At 38.7% G+C, this 19,923-nt stretch overlaps 1 protein-coding gene across 1 annotated transcript in view; it reads left to right on the top strand.

Moving 5' to 3' along the window:
• Nucleotides 1-19,923, top strand: part of SGK1 (serum/glucocorticoid regulated kinase 1) — a 109,562-nt gene that overhangs the window by 23,545 nt on the left and 66,094 nt on the right. The window contains exon 2 of the mRNA XM_025422333.3: nt 18,790-19,005. Within this exon, the coding sequence (XP_025278118.1) occupies nt 18,790-19,005 (216 nt within the window). The remainder of the gene's footprint in view (nt 1-18,789; nt 19,006-19,923) is intronic.

The following is a 19,923-nucleotide window of genomic DNA, read 5'->3' as shown; positions in this document are numbered from 1 at the left end:
GGAGCAGTGGTTCTCCAAGTGGGGTCCCTAGAATAGTGATTTCAGCTTCACCTGGATACTTGAAAGCAAAGCAAATCTTGGTCCCCATCCTAGAACTACTGAATCAGAAACTCAGGAGATGGGGTCCAGAAATCTGTGTTTTAAAGAGCCCTCCATGTGATTTACATGCAAGCTTAAGTATAAGAACCACTGCCTAGTGGAAGGCCACCTATGGGGTGGGAGGGGGCCCTGGCAATGATACTGACCCTAGGACAGGGGCAAGAGGAGCCCCTCTGGGCCCCATTTATGGAATGCCTCTGCCTCTGCCACCGGCCTTCTGTCCTTGCTGGTGTGGAGCCCAGCCCCATGCCAACCAGAGTACTCCCCCACTTTATATCATGTCCCCTTCAGACCCTGCTCCCAGGTCTCACCTGAGGTTTCCTGTACAAATGGATAGCCCAGATATCTACACATGTGTCCAAGACAAATTGCTGATTCACAGTTCTATCTAGGGGCAATACAACTGACCCCAGTTCCCATTACTGATCTGTGAAAAGAAATAAGACCATTACTTTTTTGTTTCCCCTCAGAAATCTTATAGTCGTTGAGACAAAATCAAGAAATTCTATGAAAATTGCCTTGGGTGTGCTTTTGAAAAAACAGTTAATATTTTTCTGCTTGCTTATTTATATTCTGTAACCTAAATTTATCATTAATCACCATTCTGAGATAGGCCTTTTTTTTTTTTTTTAACCAGGCTATTATACGTAGAATTCTGAAATGAGTTCTGAAAAGCTAGGTTAACTAGAAAATTAATATCAATTGAACTTGAATTTTAAGCTAACTTTAAATTCCAAATGAATTAACTTTTCTTCTGATCAAGAACTAAAAAAATTTTTTTACCACATGCCAGCTGTGGAAATTCTTAAATATATTTGTTAAAAATTTCTCCAGGGACGCTGGGTGGCTCAAGGGTTAAGCGTCTGCCTTCGGCTCAGGGCATGATCCTGGAGTCCAGGGATCAAGTACCGCATCAGGTTCCTTGCATGGAGCTTGCTTCTCCCTCTGCCTCTCTCTCTGTGTCTGTCATGAATAAATACATAAAATCTTTAAAAATAAATAAATAAATAAATAAATAAATAAATATTTTTTTAAAAAATTTCTCCATTTCTAGGAAAATGAGAAAGAGCAAATAATTAAGAGCACCATGGAGCTTTTAGGAACTGGAAAAATCTATTCCATTCTAGGGTTTATTAGTTCTGTTCGGATTGATATGAAATAATACCTCTCCCTTTTTAGAAATACATTTTAAAAACATTTCAAAGTGTATGTCCTATTGAATTAATATAATTGTATGTAATTTATGAAGTAAAAGAAAGCAGAAACAAGATTATGTTAACTGGTACCAGAACAACATTCAATATCCTTCAAGATAACCAGACAGAGGGACTTAAAACAGGCATAATCTCCATCTAAACTAATGATTAGAGTTAAAAGGTGCCTCATTTTAAATGAGGAAATCCATTATTTTCATCTCTCGTTGCAAGGGATGATTATTATATTGTTATTATATCTTATATTGGTTCTGTATTTCAGCTAAAGTTGCTGAAGAGTGGAAAAAGTAATTACAGCATGCAATCACATCAAGTGTACATTGGGAAAAGTAAAATTCAAGGGAGAAGCCCTCCATAAGTATATACTTGCATGATGGCATCCAGAGTTGGGTGCATAGGACACACTTGAAGTATATATTTCAAAGGCTGATTTTTAAGTCACCTCCCAGCTTCGATGTTATTTTTAAAAGATTCACTCACTAGGTTTGAGAGATGGAGATAGTAGCATTCGCATCACAAAATGATAATGCCATTTGTGCATTACAAAGTTTGCCTTTTTTAAGAACTCAGTTCTTGAGTCTATGCTTAGCATAGTCTATGCCAGCATAGAATTTGTTTTGCTGGCTAAAATCATACAGAAAAATTGGCGAAAATTGGACAATGCTAAAGCCATTTGGCCGAGAGATGGTGCCTAGTTTGGTAAGGAAAACACTGGCTCAAAATTTATAAACTCTCTAGCCTCATCCAAGTCTTGCTCTGCTTGGATGACTTCAAAAAAGCATCAGCTTTATCTTCTACAAGTTGAGAACTATGTGAGCAGCTTCACTCAGTGAATGAATATGCATCTAGGGAGCTTCAGGCTTAGTACAATGATCCACAAAGTGGAAATATTGTGTATATGAGCCAGAGTGAAGTTCTGGGAAGAAATGTTATAAGAGCAAATAACATTTTAAAGAGCTATAAAAGAGCTATAAGGAAGGGACTTATTTAATGCCTAATATTTAAAAATGCATTATTTTGGCACTTGATTTTAGGAAGTGAAAGACTGGTCAGATTTTCTCTTTGATGTGTCTGCTGAAAGGCAGCTGCTTTCTTTAAAAGAAGGCCCCATTTAACTTTTAGTATACGGGAAGTCCAAATGTGCCCTGCTGTCACCTTCATCCATTGGTTCATCTTTCACATAATAGATATTCAGATACCAGAAAATTGTTATCATGGCCTTTCTGAGTTTTCATTTCCACCTTCCTATTTGATCTCTACTTCAGTCAAGGTTCTCCAGAGAAACAGAACCAGTAGGAGACATATATATAGTTACTTAAATGCTATGGCTCATGTGATTGTGGGAATGGCAAGTCAGAAATGTATAGGGCAGCCCAAGAGACTAATACAGGCAGAATTTCTTATTTCTAGAGGAAACCTCAGTTCTGTTCTTAAAGCCTTTCAACTGAAAGGATGAGGTCAATTAAACATTATCAAACATAAACTCTTCCAGTTAAAGCCAACTGATTGTAGATCTTGATCACATCTATGAAATTCCTTCATAGCAGCACATGAACCAGTGTTCAGTTTAATAACCAGGTAAAATAGTGTAGTCGAATTGATACCTAGAAGTGACCATCATTATCTCTTTCCCCATTCTATCTGCTCTTATTTGGGTGTTCCCTCATTTATCAATACCCCTGTTAAAATCAAAAGAACAAGTCTAGAATCAGGATTGATTTAACAGGACAAAGGACAGCGTATCACCTCTCTTGCTCTGGCCTCAATGTTTCTAATGATAGAGCCTCCTTGTAGTAGTACAGAAAAAAACAAATAAACAAATTATACTATTCCTATAAGGCTTACAGTAAACTGAAAGCCCTGGGACTTTTCCTACTCGAACTGCTTACAAGCCAGTGTCTCTTATTCCACAATCAGGAGGAAAGTAATTAGTGAGTTGACCTGTCATAGCTCAAGTGTAAGAAGCTCAAATACATAGTTAAACTTTATTAGTGTGTGTACAAGTTATATGTGGGATTACAGTATGTCAGAACTGAACAAGATCATAAAGATCTTGATTTCCTTCTGCCCATACTTGCCAAGACCCTACAACTTTCTCTAACGTAAGTGATTAAAAGCTTCTTGTCTTTTCTGATAGCCAATTTCATTTATGAAAAGAAAACTGTGAATAATTACAAAATTAATTACCCTTATTTTTTTTAAGATTTTTTATTTATTTATTTATTTATTTATTCATAGAGACAGAGAGAGAGAGAGAGAGAGGCAGAGACACAGGCAGAGGGAGAAGCAGGCATCATACAGAGAGCCTGACGTGGGACTCGATCCAGGGCCTCCAGGATCACGCCCTGGGCTGCAGGCAGCGCTAAACCGCTGCACCACGGGGGCTGCCCCAAAATTAATTACCCTTATGATAGGCACTCCTCATTTTAATATGCTGTTGTATTGCACTTCTCAGATACAGCATTTTCTATAAATTGAAGGTTTGTGGTGTGGCAGCCCTGTGTTGAACAAGCCTATGGGTGCCATTTTTCCAACAGCATTTGCTCACTTGGTGTCTCTGTGTCACATTTTGGTAATTCTCTCAATATTTCAAACTTCTTTATTATTGTTATACTTGTTATGGTGATCTATAATCTATGATTACAACTGGCTAAAAGCTCACATAAATGATTAGTATGTTTTAGAAACAAAGTATACTTGAAAAAAGGTATATACATTTCCTTAGATAATGCTACTTCATTCACACTTAAGCTATGGGGTAGTGTAAACATAATTTTTATATGCACTGGTCAAACAAAAAAATTCATTTGACTCATTTTTTGTGACATTTCCTGTATTGCTGTCGTGTAGAATGAAGCCACAAAATCTCCGAGGTGTACCTGTACATATATATTCATTTTACATATTTAGAGCTCACGTGCTTCCTGTTACTACCAGTGAATCATCTTCCAATCCTCACTGCTTATTAGATAGGTATGATCGTACCTCTCAATGGATGAGAAAACACTCAGAGGTTAAGTTACTTGCCCAAAGTCACTCATCTAATAAGTCATAGAAACAACACTTGAAATCACATCTTTTAACAGTGCTAAGATACTGAGATAAACATCAAAGTGGACAAAAGCTAAAACTATGAACAAGTAGGTAAATGAAAACATTGGATCAGGGCCTTAAAAATGTGGTATGATCTAGATTGAAGGAAACTGGAACAGAAAATTAGCTATGAAATCTCCAAAAATTGGGTCTGCTAGTTTATACGGACCCCTCAGGATGAGAGGTGTACACTTAGCAACTGATACCATAAATTATTTGCTGAACTCGATCCATGCAAGATACTGCTTGGAGTGACAAGTGACACAAAGATGTCTAAAGTGAAATCTTTATCTATAAAGCATTTACAATCTAATAAGGGGCACAACTTAAGAAACTGAATCATCACTACAAGGCATGTCTCCATTCCTTTACATATCTATTAATTCAAAAAATACTTAGGAATTTCTATGTGTCCTCAAGACAGTCATGATTAAGATGTTGGTAATGAAATGGTAATAGGAAGTATACTTTACAGGTTAGAGACATCTTTCTACAAGGAAAGGCCACTTGGGAGATTGAGATTAGAAGAAACTGGTTATTGAAAAGAGGAATGTGATGAAAAGTCAAGTTGAGGGCTCCCAGTAAAATGGTCCAACAACTTCTACCCCCAGACATTCTTATGCTGGCCTTCGTGTGTTTTCAGGGAAAAGTGACTAAGCAGGCAACAACCATAAGGAGTCCAGCGATTTTTCAAGAAGGTGACAAGCAAAAATATTAAAGCTTGATATAATCAGAGAGGCAAAACTAATGCCAATGAATGGAAAGGCAAAAAGCACCTGGAGATGAAATTGTAAGTGAATCATTGGCCACCGCCCAAGTCAAATAAATGTCAAAAGCAAATGAGTGCTCTGGAAAGTGTTGGTCCAAGGACATGTTAGGAATTTTACTGCAGCTCTTAAGGTCTCGTACCCTCCCTGAGAAAAAGGAATAGCAGCAGTGGTGGCAAGGAATTAATTTTATGACTGAACCCTCAAGGGAATTTTCAGGGTATAAATGAAGACTTCCTATTTCATGTATGCATTATGAGTTATTTTCTCCTAACCCTTCTAGCATGACATTATGGCAAAAAAATTATTCTGTATTTCCCATGACCCCAGGAGGGGAATATACCTCATGGTAATCATCCATGAAAATAAATACTGGCTGGAGTCATTAAAGAGTGCGTGAATCATGGTGCCATATAACATGATAGATTCACATGGAAAGTTTGAATTGGAATGAGATTTCATGGAGAGAGATAACTTCATGGAGTTGCAATGAGCATTTGTGAAGATGTTTTTAGAGCTAAGATTTCAAGTTTGGGTAAGATTTGGCCTCAAAACTGAGATGAACAAAAGAATAAAAGGCATCTGTGTTGACAAGAACACACAAACAGCCAGAAGCTCAAAAGACAAAAAACTGTAGTATTTGTTAGGAAAAGACCAAATAATCTGTTTGGCTAGCATCTGGCACAAAAGCAGATGAGTTGTGAGGAATAGGATTATAAATTGTGCTAGGGCCAGAGCATGTGGTGAGTCCAGGGAAAATGCTACACAAAGGGGCTTATACCGTATTCAGTAGACAATGAAGAGCCCTTGAGGGTACTAAGCAAAGAAGTAACATAACCAAAAACTGGCACGGGGGGAAATGGATGGAGCAGCAAAGTGTAGGGTGGATTAAAAAGAGACAAAACAAAGAATGGAAATGAGTAGGTTTTCTACTAGTGTTTAATGACCACTTGACTGTGACTCTTGGGCTCCAAAAAATTTTCCCTATGGGGGCAAGAAAAATGTACCCATGAGCTAGTTGTCTGCTGACCAGTTCTTCTTTCAAACAATAGTATTTCCTTAATATTCGGTTCACTAGAGAAAGACAGACCTGGAGTTCAAATCCCTCATTTTCATTAATACTCTGTTTTTGTTTTGTTTTAGTGGATTTGTCAGCCAAAGTACCCACTAAAACCCATTCAAGAAATTTTATTCCATGTTTAAGGAAAATTCTTCCCTATTTTTTTATTAGTTTGGATTAGTTTCCCTTATGCTTAGAATATTTCCCAACCCCCCAATTTTTTTATTTATTTATTTTTTTTGTTTTTTTTAATTTTTCTTTTTTTTTCCCCCCACTTTTTTTTTAAATGAAACATTAGCTGCTTCCTTTATTTCACCCTGGACATGGACAAATGATTTTTTTTTATACCTACTGGCACTTGGTAGAGTGCTCAGGGACAGTTGAATTGGGGAAAAAAATGAAATCTTGGTCATCATCAAATTAGGATATAAATGGAGACCACAAGATCCCAAACTCTAAGAACAGTTTGAGTTCAAGTAACTTAATGGTTTTTACAGCCATGTGAAATCTATCTCACATAGTCTACCCTTCCATTTCCACAAGAAGCAGCCCCAATACCATCTCTTCTTTCCCCAAACCAGGGCTAATGTTCAACTGGAATGCACAGTAAGCCATACTGATTTTGAAATATTGGACTATTTCTATAAGGGTTAGTAAGTAGCCAGTGTCCAGTGCCCTCTGAGTGTCCCCTCCTTCCAACCAATCCAGCTGTTCTCTCCTGGCCCAGGACTCTTCAAACACTCCTACCATCCAGCCAGCAAAGAGGTGAAGCTTGCGACAGTAGGAGCCCTACAGGAGCTGTCTAGGTCCTACAACCAACATTTGTTCTCTATTCAGCTTGTGAAATGTTTTGAATGAATATATCTACCTAAAAGCAACTTTTTCTCCTGTGTAATTCCATTCCTTGCATCTAACTACACTGTGGCCTCCATTTTAAAAAGGCACATTTTTTTGGAATCTGGGTGCAATGTGTCTCCACCTCTCACCAGGTGGACTGTTATCTCAGGCTGCTATCTCCACATAACAAGAGATGTGTTGCCGGTACTTCCTCAAGGAGCATCCCTAGAACTTGAAATCCAAAAGAGAAGAAAAGACTCTACCTTCCAGGTTCAGTATGGGGGGGGGGGGGGGACTGTAGAGAAAGATTCTGATTGGCTCTGTTTGAGTCACATGCCAACCCTTGGGCCAATTACCATGACCAGAGGCATGGGATTTTATCGCTGTCTGCCTGAATCACAAATCTATCCTGTTCAGGCATCCATAAACTGTCCTTGACAGGTCCCCAAAATCATAATCTTTGAGATGAGTAGTTCCCAAATAAGAAAGTAAAGGTGGAGATGGGAGTGGAGATGCTTTTACCATAAAAAGGGAAAAAGGTCACCAGGATGACACAATGAATATACCTAACACTAGTCTTTCTAAGCAAAGTTGAGTGTTTGCAGTTTTGCTTATAAGATGGCAGCATATTGCTTACTGAACATCTGTTGATTCCAAATTAGTATATAACCTCAATACTTGACTTGTTTGAGTGTTGGTTTTATAGTAAAAGACTGGCACAACATGATGATCAGAAGTTTCTATCAACCATGTAAATGTATATGAACATGTAAAATGTTGTATATAAAGCTCCCCATAAAGACAAGGATTTGCTCTTTTCTTTTGAAGTTTAATGTGGACCATATGAATGCAGTGCCTTAAATGCATATTCTTGGATTATACATTCCATTTCCATTTTTTTTTCCTTTAACAGGTCAGCTCACACCACTCAATATTGATATCCATCGACAGATGAAACCATTTCAGGAAGGGGGTGGGATCACCAGGGCTAATGCTGCTGAGATTTTTCTTTGATTCTAACCCTTTAGCTCTATTATTAGTCTTTTTATAATTATTACTACTAATATTTATACATCACAAAAATGCATGTCCTGAAAAATATCTTTTTTCCTTTTCCACTTACATGGACTCCTATTCACAATGACTTTCTTCTGTCTCAGTTGTCCTGAGGTCACAGTGAGTTTCCCAGTTTTAGCAATTTCCATGAGATCGTCAAACATCTGCAATTCATTCTCCACTTTTTCAGAACCTCACATAATTTTTGGACCTAGTAGGACCTTACTAAATACCTATTTATTAGCTGGCTTTCTTCTTGTTTTTAGGGAACAATGAAATCTTACCATTTTCTCTATAAAACATGAAGTGAGAAAAAAGCAGAATACCAAAATAGAAACCATTACCAATTCAGCACATGCACCACTTAGAGGAAAATCGTTTTTGCATAAAAATGAAACTGAGTGTGCCGTGTGTTTCTTTTAAAAGAGGACTCAACAAAGGAACAGAAAGAGCAGGGAGTAGTAATGAGTTCCCATTTTGGATGTTGTGAACCATCTCCTCTTTCATTTAGCACTTCGAATTTAATTAAGTAATGTATACAGTTCAAATAATGAGGCTTTATTCAATCTTTATTATTGCAATTTAAATGGGTTTTCTAGCAACTGCCCTTAAGACTTAAGATTATTTTAAAAGCCTTATGGGTTTTTGTTTTTTTTTTTCGGTTTCTCTAATGGAGGAAACACAAAGTTGCAGTAGAAAGTGACAGGAATGCCAAGCAAGAAGAAAATGTCCTGAGTAAAGCAATATCACTTGATCATTGGTTCATTCAACAAACCTGAGCTGAACGCTGCACATCGTAGCAGCAGAGGCTCCACATCACATTAGCAGAACTCCAGTGAGTAAATAGCCTTAAACCTGTGACATGGTTAGAAAAGACCACAAGGCTTTCCTCTTCCCAGCCCACATTTTACAGCTGAAGGTAGGGGAGGTTAATGGTCTGTGTGACTTGCTCAAAGTAGTCACAAATCCAGAACTAGAATCCAATTCTCTTAATCTAGTTTATTGTTCATTCCTATAGAAAGTCATTTTTATATCTTAAATCTATCTTTGTTCAGTAAATTGTGGGGAAATCCATATCACTTGTAAACTGACTACTCAACCTCAGAATAACATGAAAACAATATTATACTTGTTGTTTAGGAACCTTTCATGTGCCACACCTGATCCTACCCATAACCGCAAAAATATATTACCTTCATAATAAACCCACAGTATTAAGGAACCTAACAGTTGTATGAAATAATAAACCTCTGACACTAGATTAGATTGAGGGGGATGGAGTGGGGAGAATGGAAGAAAGGAAAGAGATGGTCTTTAAAGGACAACACTAGAACTCCAAGAGGGATGCATGGCCCTTCCATTATGTATTATACACAAGGATAACCCCCTCCCAGTGTACCCTCCTGGTATTCATCCTACCTGAACCCAGACCTCCAAGCCCTTATGCTTTTCATGCTGCATTCAGCCTTCCCTGACCCTTATCCAGGTCACATAGAGCTTAAAAATAAAATTTTAAAAATGTAACAGCCCTTTTCAGTCATTTTTTAAAGCTCTCCTGGGTTTGCAAATGCCTTCCTGAGACACATCCGTACACAGTGCTCATTCTTCTAGTCTAGCCTGCCTGCCCCTGGACCTACTCTAATTCATTCAGAGTACAGCAATCTGATCAGATCACTCTAAAGTTTAAAATTCTTAAGTTTTTATGTATGGTGAGTTAAAGGTAACATTTCAACATTCGAGTATTTATGTCCCTTTGATAGCTGCTCCCCTTACCTCCTGGCTTTCTATCTTGACACATGTACTTACCAACAAGGTTGGCTCCAATCAAGCCCTCTCCATGAGCTTGCCTTTAAACATGCTGTCTCTTTATCTCAAACCCATCCCCATCACAGCCCTATCCTGCTTGTCCCCCTCACTCTAGCTTTAACACTGTTTTACAACTGTTGATTCCTAAATACAACTGCTTCTTATTTTTTATTCCCTGTGCCTTGAATAGTACCTGGCTTGAAATCAATCAATAAATATTTCTTCATCACTCACTATATGCTGGGAGCTGTGCTAAACTCTGGGGGTATAATAGTGAGCCTCTTTTCTTGGAAGTTTCAACTCAAAGTGAAGGCAGATGAGAAATGCAGAGGGGACAGACTAGGAAGAGAGAACACACAAATTAAATTTGGTGAATGTCCTAGTCATGAATATAGGAGAGAAAATAGTGTTTTGGTCATTGTGAAACTCCCATTCTAATAAGGGGAAATGGATAAGTAAAGCAGAGTAAATGTGTGTGTGTTCCCATTTAAACAGATAAATACCAAAATGGGTCAAGAAGCAGTGAGAAGTCGGACAATGGAAAAGTGTCCCAAGTACGTGACTCTTAGCAGGACTACCCAAATGGACAAGGTGGGTCAGAGGGAAGAGTCTGCACATGATCAAAGATTTAGGAGAGCAGTCTTTAAGACATCTGTAAATCAAATTATATGGTGGAAGGTCTGGATGCATGGAGGGCACATGGGAGATGAGAATTCAGACTCTAGGTGACTTGGTATCGAAGGCCAAGGAATACAGATTTTACCATTTAGATGTTTTTCAGTTTGCGTGGCACTTATTATTGGGTCATGAAATCAGCTCAGTAGGTTGTAGTCAACATTTTGAAGTACTAGACTAGAATAGAAAATGTGAGTGCATTTCCTGAAAAAATGGTAAATCTGGGGTGATACCATTTGTCTCAGTTGCATATCTCTCAATATTTATTATAAATGCATATCAGTTCAGGGATTTCTTACAGTACATCAATCTTGACCAAATAGTTTGAAAGTCACTGCTGCTGGTGATGGGGAATCACTGAAGAATTTAAAGCAGAGACAAGATCGACTTTTGCATTTAGAAAGATGCTGTGGTTCCAGTAAGAACAGACTTAAAGGGCAAGGCCACTTAGGAGATGGCTTTAGGAATCCAGAACAAGAATATAGACTAGAGAACTAAATGATAGATATATATACTTGACGATTCATCTCTTCTCCCCATTCTCATTGCTACTATTTTGGCTTGGTGCTCATCATTTCCTTTGTAACCAGTTCCTGACTCATCTAGCTACTTGTGTTCTTGACCATCCTTCACACCAAATTGAAAGACACATCTGAAAATCTCCCTCTCCTGCTTACAAGACTTCAGAGACCACTACCACTTATTGTTCGAGGCCCCAATCTTTCTGTCCAGCTTCAGTTCCTGCCTCTCCTCTTTGGGCTCACTTTCTACATGTTCCATGCAGATCCTTGCCTTCATGTATTGGCTTCTGTCATCCTCTCTGCTGGAAATGTCTTTTCCATTTTAACTCACTTGGCTTCCTTGAACTCGACCTTCGAGATTCAGTTTAACCTTACTTCTTCCAGACAGCTTTCTTTGATTTCTCTCAGCTGGGCCAAATTACCCGCCCCCCCCCCCCCATCTTTCTCTCCCATGGCATTTTGTATAAAGCTCTCTCATTACATGGAGCCATACTAGATAGCAAATATTAACCAAATGTTCACCCAGTGCCAGGCGCCGGGCTTACTTGCATCATTTCATTTAGTCTTCACAAAACCCTGACGAGGTAAGTATATTGCCCTGGGAAGGTGCAGCAATAGTTGCAGTGTTTTCAGCCAACCAGTGTTGTTCTAGAGCTCATGCTTTCAATTGTTCTCTATATTATACACTGACTACACTATGAAAAACCACGGGCTCTTGGGTAAGTCTCTGAAATGGCAACCCCCTTGCTCAAAGATCACTCAAGCAATCACATTTCTTTGTGTCCCCAGTACCCAGCAGAATGCCCAGCAGATAGCTGAGCTTGTGCTGAATCCTTTAAATACTATATAGAAGGCAACCTGGGTAGGTACTCAGGAGTGCTGTTTGGATCTGGCAATGAAGTTTATTGGAGTCTTGGTGAAAACTTCTTTTGATGGGATGAGTCTCTTTATCATGCTCTTCACTTCAGTCCCTGCAAGTATTAGGTCATCCATAAATATTGTTTAAGGAATAAATTGCAGTGGACTGAGGAGTAATGTGAGGTGGCTTTCTTCATGAAACGTGGCTAAGAAGGAAAGGTAGTGGTGGTGAAAGAGTTACTGGAACAAGAAAGTTTGTGAGTAAAAAAGAGTGTTCTGTGTTTGGTTTGCTAGCTTTTTAGAGATGTTGCAAGAACATGTTGAATGACACTAAGAGACAGTAGCCAAGAGAGGGAGAGGTAAAAAAATATTAGAAAAGAGGATTTCTTGCAGGAACCAAGAGGGCAAGTTTCCAAAGCTCTGGTGAATGAGCTGTGAACAGACAGCAGCAGGTCCTTCTCCAGGGGTCAGCTTAACATCACTGTGTGTTAAGCTGCCTTAACAAGCCTCCATTTTCATTTGCAAAGGAAGTAACACATACCATCCCTTAGATATATGACCTGAAAAAACTTTTTCCTGATTCATCTTTCTTCTTCTTCTTCTTCTTCTTCTTCTTCTTCTTCTTCTTCTTCTTCTTCTTCTTCTTCTTCTTCTCCTTCTCCTTCTCCTTCTCCTTCTCCTTCTCCTTCTCCTTCTCCTTCTTCTTTCCTCTCCTTTTTTTTTTAAACTTTCTAAATCCAGGGAAGGCCAATTCAAACCAAGAGGATCAGTCCCCTCTATTAAGGGACTGAAGAAAATGTTACTTCTATTTCCAAAGGAAGATTTCTGTCACTGAATGCCTGAGCTCTTTCTATTTAAAACTTGATGGGGTGGGGTCTGGTGAGGGTCTCAATGAGGAAGAAGAGGCAGGGGATTTTATATTTATGGCACTGGAAGTAGACGGCAAAGACTGTATTTGGTGTTGAACTCTCCGAGAACTTGTTGGGTGGGAGGTGAACCCACAGGCAGCTGTATGAAGAGAAGGAGCTCTGGGTGCTGGCCACTGTGAGCAGTGTCACAGAGAAGGATGGGGCTTTGTGTGTCCTCTCTTTCCTTCCTCTTCTCCCAGTCCTCCTGGCCACCCATCCCCCAGACTCGGCCTGGGGAAGCACCAGGTTAGACGCTGAGAACCTAGAACAGGATGTAAGAGCGTTGGTCAATGCTGACAGGAGAGGCCTGGGAAATCCCAAGGGCAAATGGCATAGGACGAAGGGGAATTCCAAAAGCCACTGGGTCTTCTCAGGGTGCCACTGGTCTGGGGAAGTACTGCTGTGTGAGGGAAACAGTTACACAGACCATATTTATCACCTTGATAGAGGATGGTAGCAAAGCACGTTAAGAACTATAAATGAATATGGTTGTCAAAAATAATCAAGCAATTCCTATTTTTATTGCCTACTATTTTTAAGACCATATGCCAGCCTCTGGAGAATTTTAAAAAGCCTAAGAAACTGTTCTCATCCTTATGGTCCAGTTGGAAAGATGACATAGGCATAATAACAACCAGTGAGCAGAAAAGTTCCAAGGTTTGGGGCCCCTGGGCAGCTCCATAGGTTGAGCCTCTGCCTTAGGCTCAGGTTATGATCCTGGGGTCCTGGGAATAACCCCTCGAGGCCCTCCCGTCGTCAGGCTCCCTGCTCTGCAGGGAATCTACTTCTCTCTCTCCCTCTGCCCCTCCCCCCTCCTGTTCTCTCTCTCATATAAATAATTTTTTTTTAAGTTCCAAGGTTTCACATAAGTAAATAATAAACACTACAGATATTCAGAGGAAAGAAAGCTCTGTGGTGACCCATATAGCTAGGGTGAATAAACCAGATTGCTACCACTGACCTTTTATTATATCACTGCTACATTTAAGAGCCAGGCTGTGAAGCCCCCTCAGGAACCAATGTGAGAGGCATTTGCTTCCGGGTACCTTCTCCTGACTTGCATTAATGTCATAACTGGCAGACACCTTCTAGAAAAGGAGGTCCCTTTTCATAACCAATTGAATTATCTGTATAATTCACACTAGAAAACTCGATGGCCTGTATCTGAATTGAAAGTAGGGCAGCCGTGGTGGCTCAGCAGTTTAGCACCACCTTCGGCCCAGGGCATGATCCTGGAGATGTGGGATCGAGTCCCACGTTGGGCTCCTTGCGTGGAGCCTGCTTCTCCCTCTGCCTATGTCTCTGCCTCTCTCTCTCTCTCTCTGTCTCTCATGAATAAATAAAATCTTAAAAAAAAAAAAGAAAGTAATTGTGGCATCATATAAACAAAGTCAGTTTTGGGAAATAAAAACGCATGCCCCCTAGAGACTGCAGAATTGTGTCCAATGTCAGGTTCACTGGATTTTAAGGAAAAAACAGCTCTTCACTCCCAGAAAACAAAAAGAATGATGAGACAAGTAGGCACTTCTTTAGGAGTTCACAGAGAAGTACCTGAACACTCTATAAGTTTTCTGCATCAGTTGGTATCATAATCAGCTAAACCATTTTAAATTAAGACTAATATCTGTTTACTATTACATAATAGGAAAAAACCACAAGTGGAAAATCCCTAGAAACTGGCCAATCTCTTTAACCGCATCTGGCAATTTTCTAGTCTGAGGGATTATTGCTTTTGGATATCAGGTTTTTTTCAAATAAAGAAATTAATAAAACCAGGGCAGACAGGATTTAACAAAGAAATTGGATTAAGATTTTGTGTAAACCCTGTTCAGTAAGAGTAGCTGGATGGTTCAATGAAGGGCCTTATGCTTTCATCCCGATGTCTAGAGAAGCAATTGCTTCTAAAAAATAATAATTAAATATATATATATATGTGTATATATATATATATATATATATATGAGGCAGTTTGGAGAACAGGCTCCTGTAAAGCCCAAGAGAATTCTTGATTTGTTCAGGGTAAGAAGGGTGTCTCACCCTGGTCTACGTTTGTTTACAACACTCTCCACAAATGGGTACTGCATAGCTCTGAGGAAAACCAGGGCCCAGGTGGCCAAGGAGCCAGGGCCGCGGCTCCTATCTGGGCATTCACTTTTCTTACACACACAGCTGCCATAGCATTCCCAGAGCCATTGTGACTGGCCTCTGAGGACCTCCCAAAACCACTCACAGGCAGCTACTCCCTCTCGCAGAGAGGGACACAATAGGCCAATTGTGGCTGGATCTCCCTCAGGGGCGTCATCTTCCTCAGTATTGCCTATTTGATAGCTCACTTTGATGGCCTAGAGCCTGATTACTTCTGGAGTCCTTACTGAAAACCTACCTGCCTTCTCAGGGAGGCCTTCCTTTCTCAGACAATTACAGTACAGCCCTTCCACTTCAATAATCCTGAGTAATCCTCTCTGATTTATGACCCCCTTACATAGTATAATTCATTTATTCATTTTATTAAATAAATAATTTATTCCCTTAATAAATAAATTTATTCCTTCAGCCATAACTCAAACTCCATAAAGGAAGGTTTCAAGAATGGCTAGGCTCTGCCTCACATACAGTTGGTCTTCAGTAATGAATATGAATGAGGCACACCCATGTGGCTCAGAGAGTTAAGCATCCAATTCTCAGGTCAGCTCAGGTCGTGATCTCAGGGTCATGAGATCAAGCCCCGCATCAGGCCCTGTGCTGGTCGTGGACTCTGCAGGAGATGCTCTCCCTCTTCCTCTCCCTCTGGACCCTCCCCCACACTAGTGTGGGCTCACTCTCTCTTTAAATAAGTGAAATCGGAAAAAAAATGACGAATGAATGAAAGTTAAAATGTTCAGATCATTAGATTGTTTTTTGAAAAAGTTAGAAGATATCAAATCATTTTATTTCTACTTCATTCAATTCTTAATTCTACCTGGTAGAATTAACCTCAGCAGGGGGCGCCAGGGTGGCTCAGTTGGTTGAGCATCCACCTCTTGATTTTGGCTTGAGTCCTGGTCTCCGAGTTGTGGGACAGACCCCAGCATCAGACTCTAGGCTTAGCACCGAGTCTGCTTGAGATTCTCTCTCCCTGTGCCTCCGCCCCTGCCCCACTCCTGGTCATGAGCACTCTCTCTCTCCCTCTCAAAATAAATAAATAAAATCTTTAAAAAAAAAAAAGGAATAACTTCAAGGTTCAAGTAGTGACCCTTAAAGATGTGAGGTCAATTCGACTTGTTTGTTTGCTTGGGGATTTTTGTTTGTTTTATTTTTAAATTTAAATTTGAATGTCCTTAATAAGCATGCACTTCCAGTTTGCCAGTCCCTACCACTCCCTACGTTCATACCCTGGTCCTAGGGTTTTACACATTTCCTATTCCTTCCAGCCTCTAAAGATAGTGAGTTCGCTAGCTTCTACCCTCATAGAAATTGGTTCATTGAATTGTTTAAACCATCGTATACTTTTGACTACATAATAATTTACAGTGTGCCTTTGGGCAAATTACTAAAAGTCTCTTCTAACCATGAAATTCATAAAGATATCTATTGGTTGTTTGACAGTATATGCTAAGGTCATCTGAACTATTTGGGGTAATTCTTAGCTGGATATCAAGTGAAATGACATTTCTTTATGTGATCCTTAGTCCCAATGATCTCTAATATGCAATAGATCACTTAAGTTTATAGACCAATGGAAACTTTGAATTGAGATATAATGTCTCTAAATTCTCATCCTTTGATAAAACCAGTTTGTTTTCTCTATAATGTAATGAAAGCTTAAAAAAATAATATAATGAAAGCTTAAATTCAGTCACATGGACATTCTTCCACTAAAAATTGAATAATTCTAAGACAATACCGCATAAGATTTACTTTAAATAAAGTGGTCCATAAATATAAGATTTACATTTCAATATACCAAAGATTCTTATCAGGCCATGTAAATTCATTTGCAGATAAATCTATTTATAGGAACTCCAAAGTTAAATCAACTTGGCAAAAGAGACATTAAAAGTAAGCCAGAATAAAACATTGAATTTAAAATACAAGGTTGGCAACTAACCAAGATTGGCCACCAGACTTCAAGCTCAAAACTTTCTGAATAAGAGTAATAAAAAACATTTTCCATCTCTAATAAAATTTAGTACTTTTTAGATTGATCAAAAACACATTTAGTCCTAACATCAGGAAGAGAGATTCTATTGTAGTCTCAAACCTTTAGATTTTCATTTAGACTTTCATTAATGAATCAAATAAACACTTTGAATGTACCTTCTAACATGCTAATGGTACCCTGGAGTGCAAGAAATACTGAAAGAAACCTTCCAAATATTAACAGTAGGATGGTAAACTCAAAAAGATATTTTAAATGGCTACTGAAAAGAGTACATATAAATAAAGCAATTAAAAGACACTTATGAAACAGAAGAAAGAAATGATTTTAGCTGCTTGAGATTCTTATAAACTTTAAAAGAAATTGATCTTTGAAATATTACACTGTAGAAAGTAGGAAACTAAAACACCCATAGGCAATGAATATTACAATGAACATAATAGTTTTTATTTTCCCTGTTTTTAGGTAGTGCATATATTTTCACATTTGTAATTCTAGTGATTGAACAATTCTGTATTTGGCTTTTTCTCATGTAATTATGTTCTAAACATTTTCCGTATTGCCAGAGTCTTCATAATATTTATTTTTAGTGATAGTATAATTTTCCATCAAATTGCTCAATCATTCCTTTGCTATTGCAATTTTAGTTTCTTCTCAGTGTATCGTTAAAATATTTAATTGTAACATTACTAACTATAATTCAATACTGTCATTTAATTTCTTTGTTCTTTTGGTATATGCTGATTTCACTAACTGGGTTAAATCCTCAGGAGTTTCAAAGAGCATGGAAGACACATATGAAACCAAGACACATTTCAAGCATTCAGTGACCACAAGTCTTAAAACACTGTAACACTTATTAAAGTTCCATTCTTGTAAAGGAATAGACTCTGGATTCAAGGTGCCTGGGTCCTGTCTTTGCTCAATACCAGCATGTGTCTTGGGGAAATTTGCCTCAGCTTATCTGTGCCTTTGTTTTCCCATCTGTAAAATGGGATTAGTAATAGTAAAATTGTTCAAAGAATTAAACAAGACAATATATATCAAACATTTACAACAATGCTTGAAATTTCTATTTAAGTTGCTGCAGAAAGAGTATCCCTTTTAATATTAGAATAGCTTTATATACTCTCTGTGCCTTACAGGAATTCTACCTGCAAGCAAGACAAGTGGTAAGTTTTCAAACTTTAAAAACAACTGTGAAATTTCTGTGAATTCTGTGAATTTCTGTGAACAACTGTGAATTATTTCTTAACCAGAAATAATTTCTTTTATTATCAAGTTTTTGCAATAGCAAAATACATGTCAATTCATTTAGCAGCAATTGGGTCCTAAGCTAGCAATCTCAAGTTAGTATTTCTTCCAGTAAGAATAACTCATCTTAGACATTTGTGAATCATTCTGTCAGCATAATCATAATAGTAAAAGTAAAATAGTCACCATCTACTGAACACTATGTGCCAGGCAAAACAATTGGACATTTAAAAATATTGTACAATTTTCATGACAACCTGGGAGGAAATAATATTATTCCAATCATCCCCAAATGGGGAGACAGACTCAGCAAGATGAAACGACCAACCAAAAATACACATGCCTAAAAAGTGGTCAGAATTGACCCATTTGAATTGTATTGAGATGAAGAAGTCACGAGACTGAATTCTCCTTTCATGAGTATCCATCCACCAAATTTCCCATTGAAGTCTCATTAAACATCACAGGAGGTAAAATGCATTTTCTTCTTCTGCATGCTGTAGGTACGAAGATGGATCAAGAGCCCAATGGTCAGTGTGGACAAGCATCAGAGTCCCAGCCTGAAGTACACAGGCCCCTCGGTCATGCACATCCCTCCAGGGGAGCCAGATTTTGAGTCTTCCTTGTGTCCAACGTGCCTGGGAGACCACACTTTCCAAAGAGGTGTTCTCCCTCAGGAGAAGGAATCGTGTTCATGGGAAACTCAATCCGGGTGTGAAGTAAGTTCACTTTTGCTCTGGATCCATTTCCCCAAAAGGATTCTTGGCCTTTGTTTTTCTTATATTCCTGCCACAGTATGCCAACACCCCCCCCCAAAAAAAAAAAAACCCAAACATATTTAATACATATGTATAAAGCTTCCGAGGAAGATATAGAATGTGACTTTTGCTAGCCCACAGTACTAAATTTTTTAGGAGGAGGGGGAGCCAAGGTAGAGGGTGGTGCCAATGCTCAGCATGGAGCCCACCACGGGGCTTGATCCCACAACTCTGAAATCATGATCTTAGTTGAAATTAAGAGTCAGATGCTCAACTGATTGAGCCACCCAGCCACCCTAGCGCTATTTTTTTTAATAGCCTTTATTTATTAGAAATGTTTTTGCTTCATAGCAAAATTGAATGGAAGGTATAGAGATTTCCCATGTATTCCCTGCCCCCACACATGTAGAGCCTCCCCCATTCTCACCAAAGTGGTGCATTTGTTACATGAACCTACGTTGACACATCATCACCCAAAGACCACAATTTACATTAGGGTTTGCTGTTGGTGTTAAGTTTGGGCAAACTTATAATGACATGTATCCATTAATAGAGTATCATATAGAGCACTTTCACTGCCCCAAAAAATCCTCTGTACTCCTCCTATTCATCCCTCCCCCCTCCTACAACCTGGCAACCATTGATCTTTTTAGTCTTCGCAGCTTTGCCTTTTCTAGAGTTGGAATATAGTTGGAATCATACAGTATGTTGTACTGATTTTAATGCTATTCCAATGTGGATCCAGCCATATATTGATCAACTAGGAATCCCTCATAAGGTGTTCGATCACACAGTGACCAGTTCTTATATAATGCAAAAAAAAGATATCATAACCGCCATTGATGGATTTGTAGCCTTCACTGAAATACTTATCTCAAT

The sequence above is a fragment of the Canis lupus genome, chromosome 1 (genome assembly GCF_003254725.2).
Source record: "Canis lupus dingo isolate Sandy chromosome 1, ASM325472v2, whole genome shotgun sequence".
NCBI lineage: Eukaryota > Metazoa > Chordata > Mammalia > Carnivora > Canidae > Canis > Canis lupus.
The sequence above is the reverse complement of the archived record's forward strand: the minus strand, read 5'-3'. Positions and strand labels throughout refer to the sequence as shown.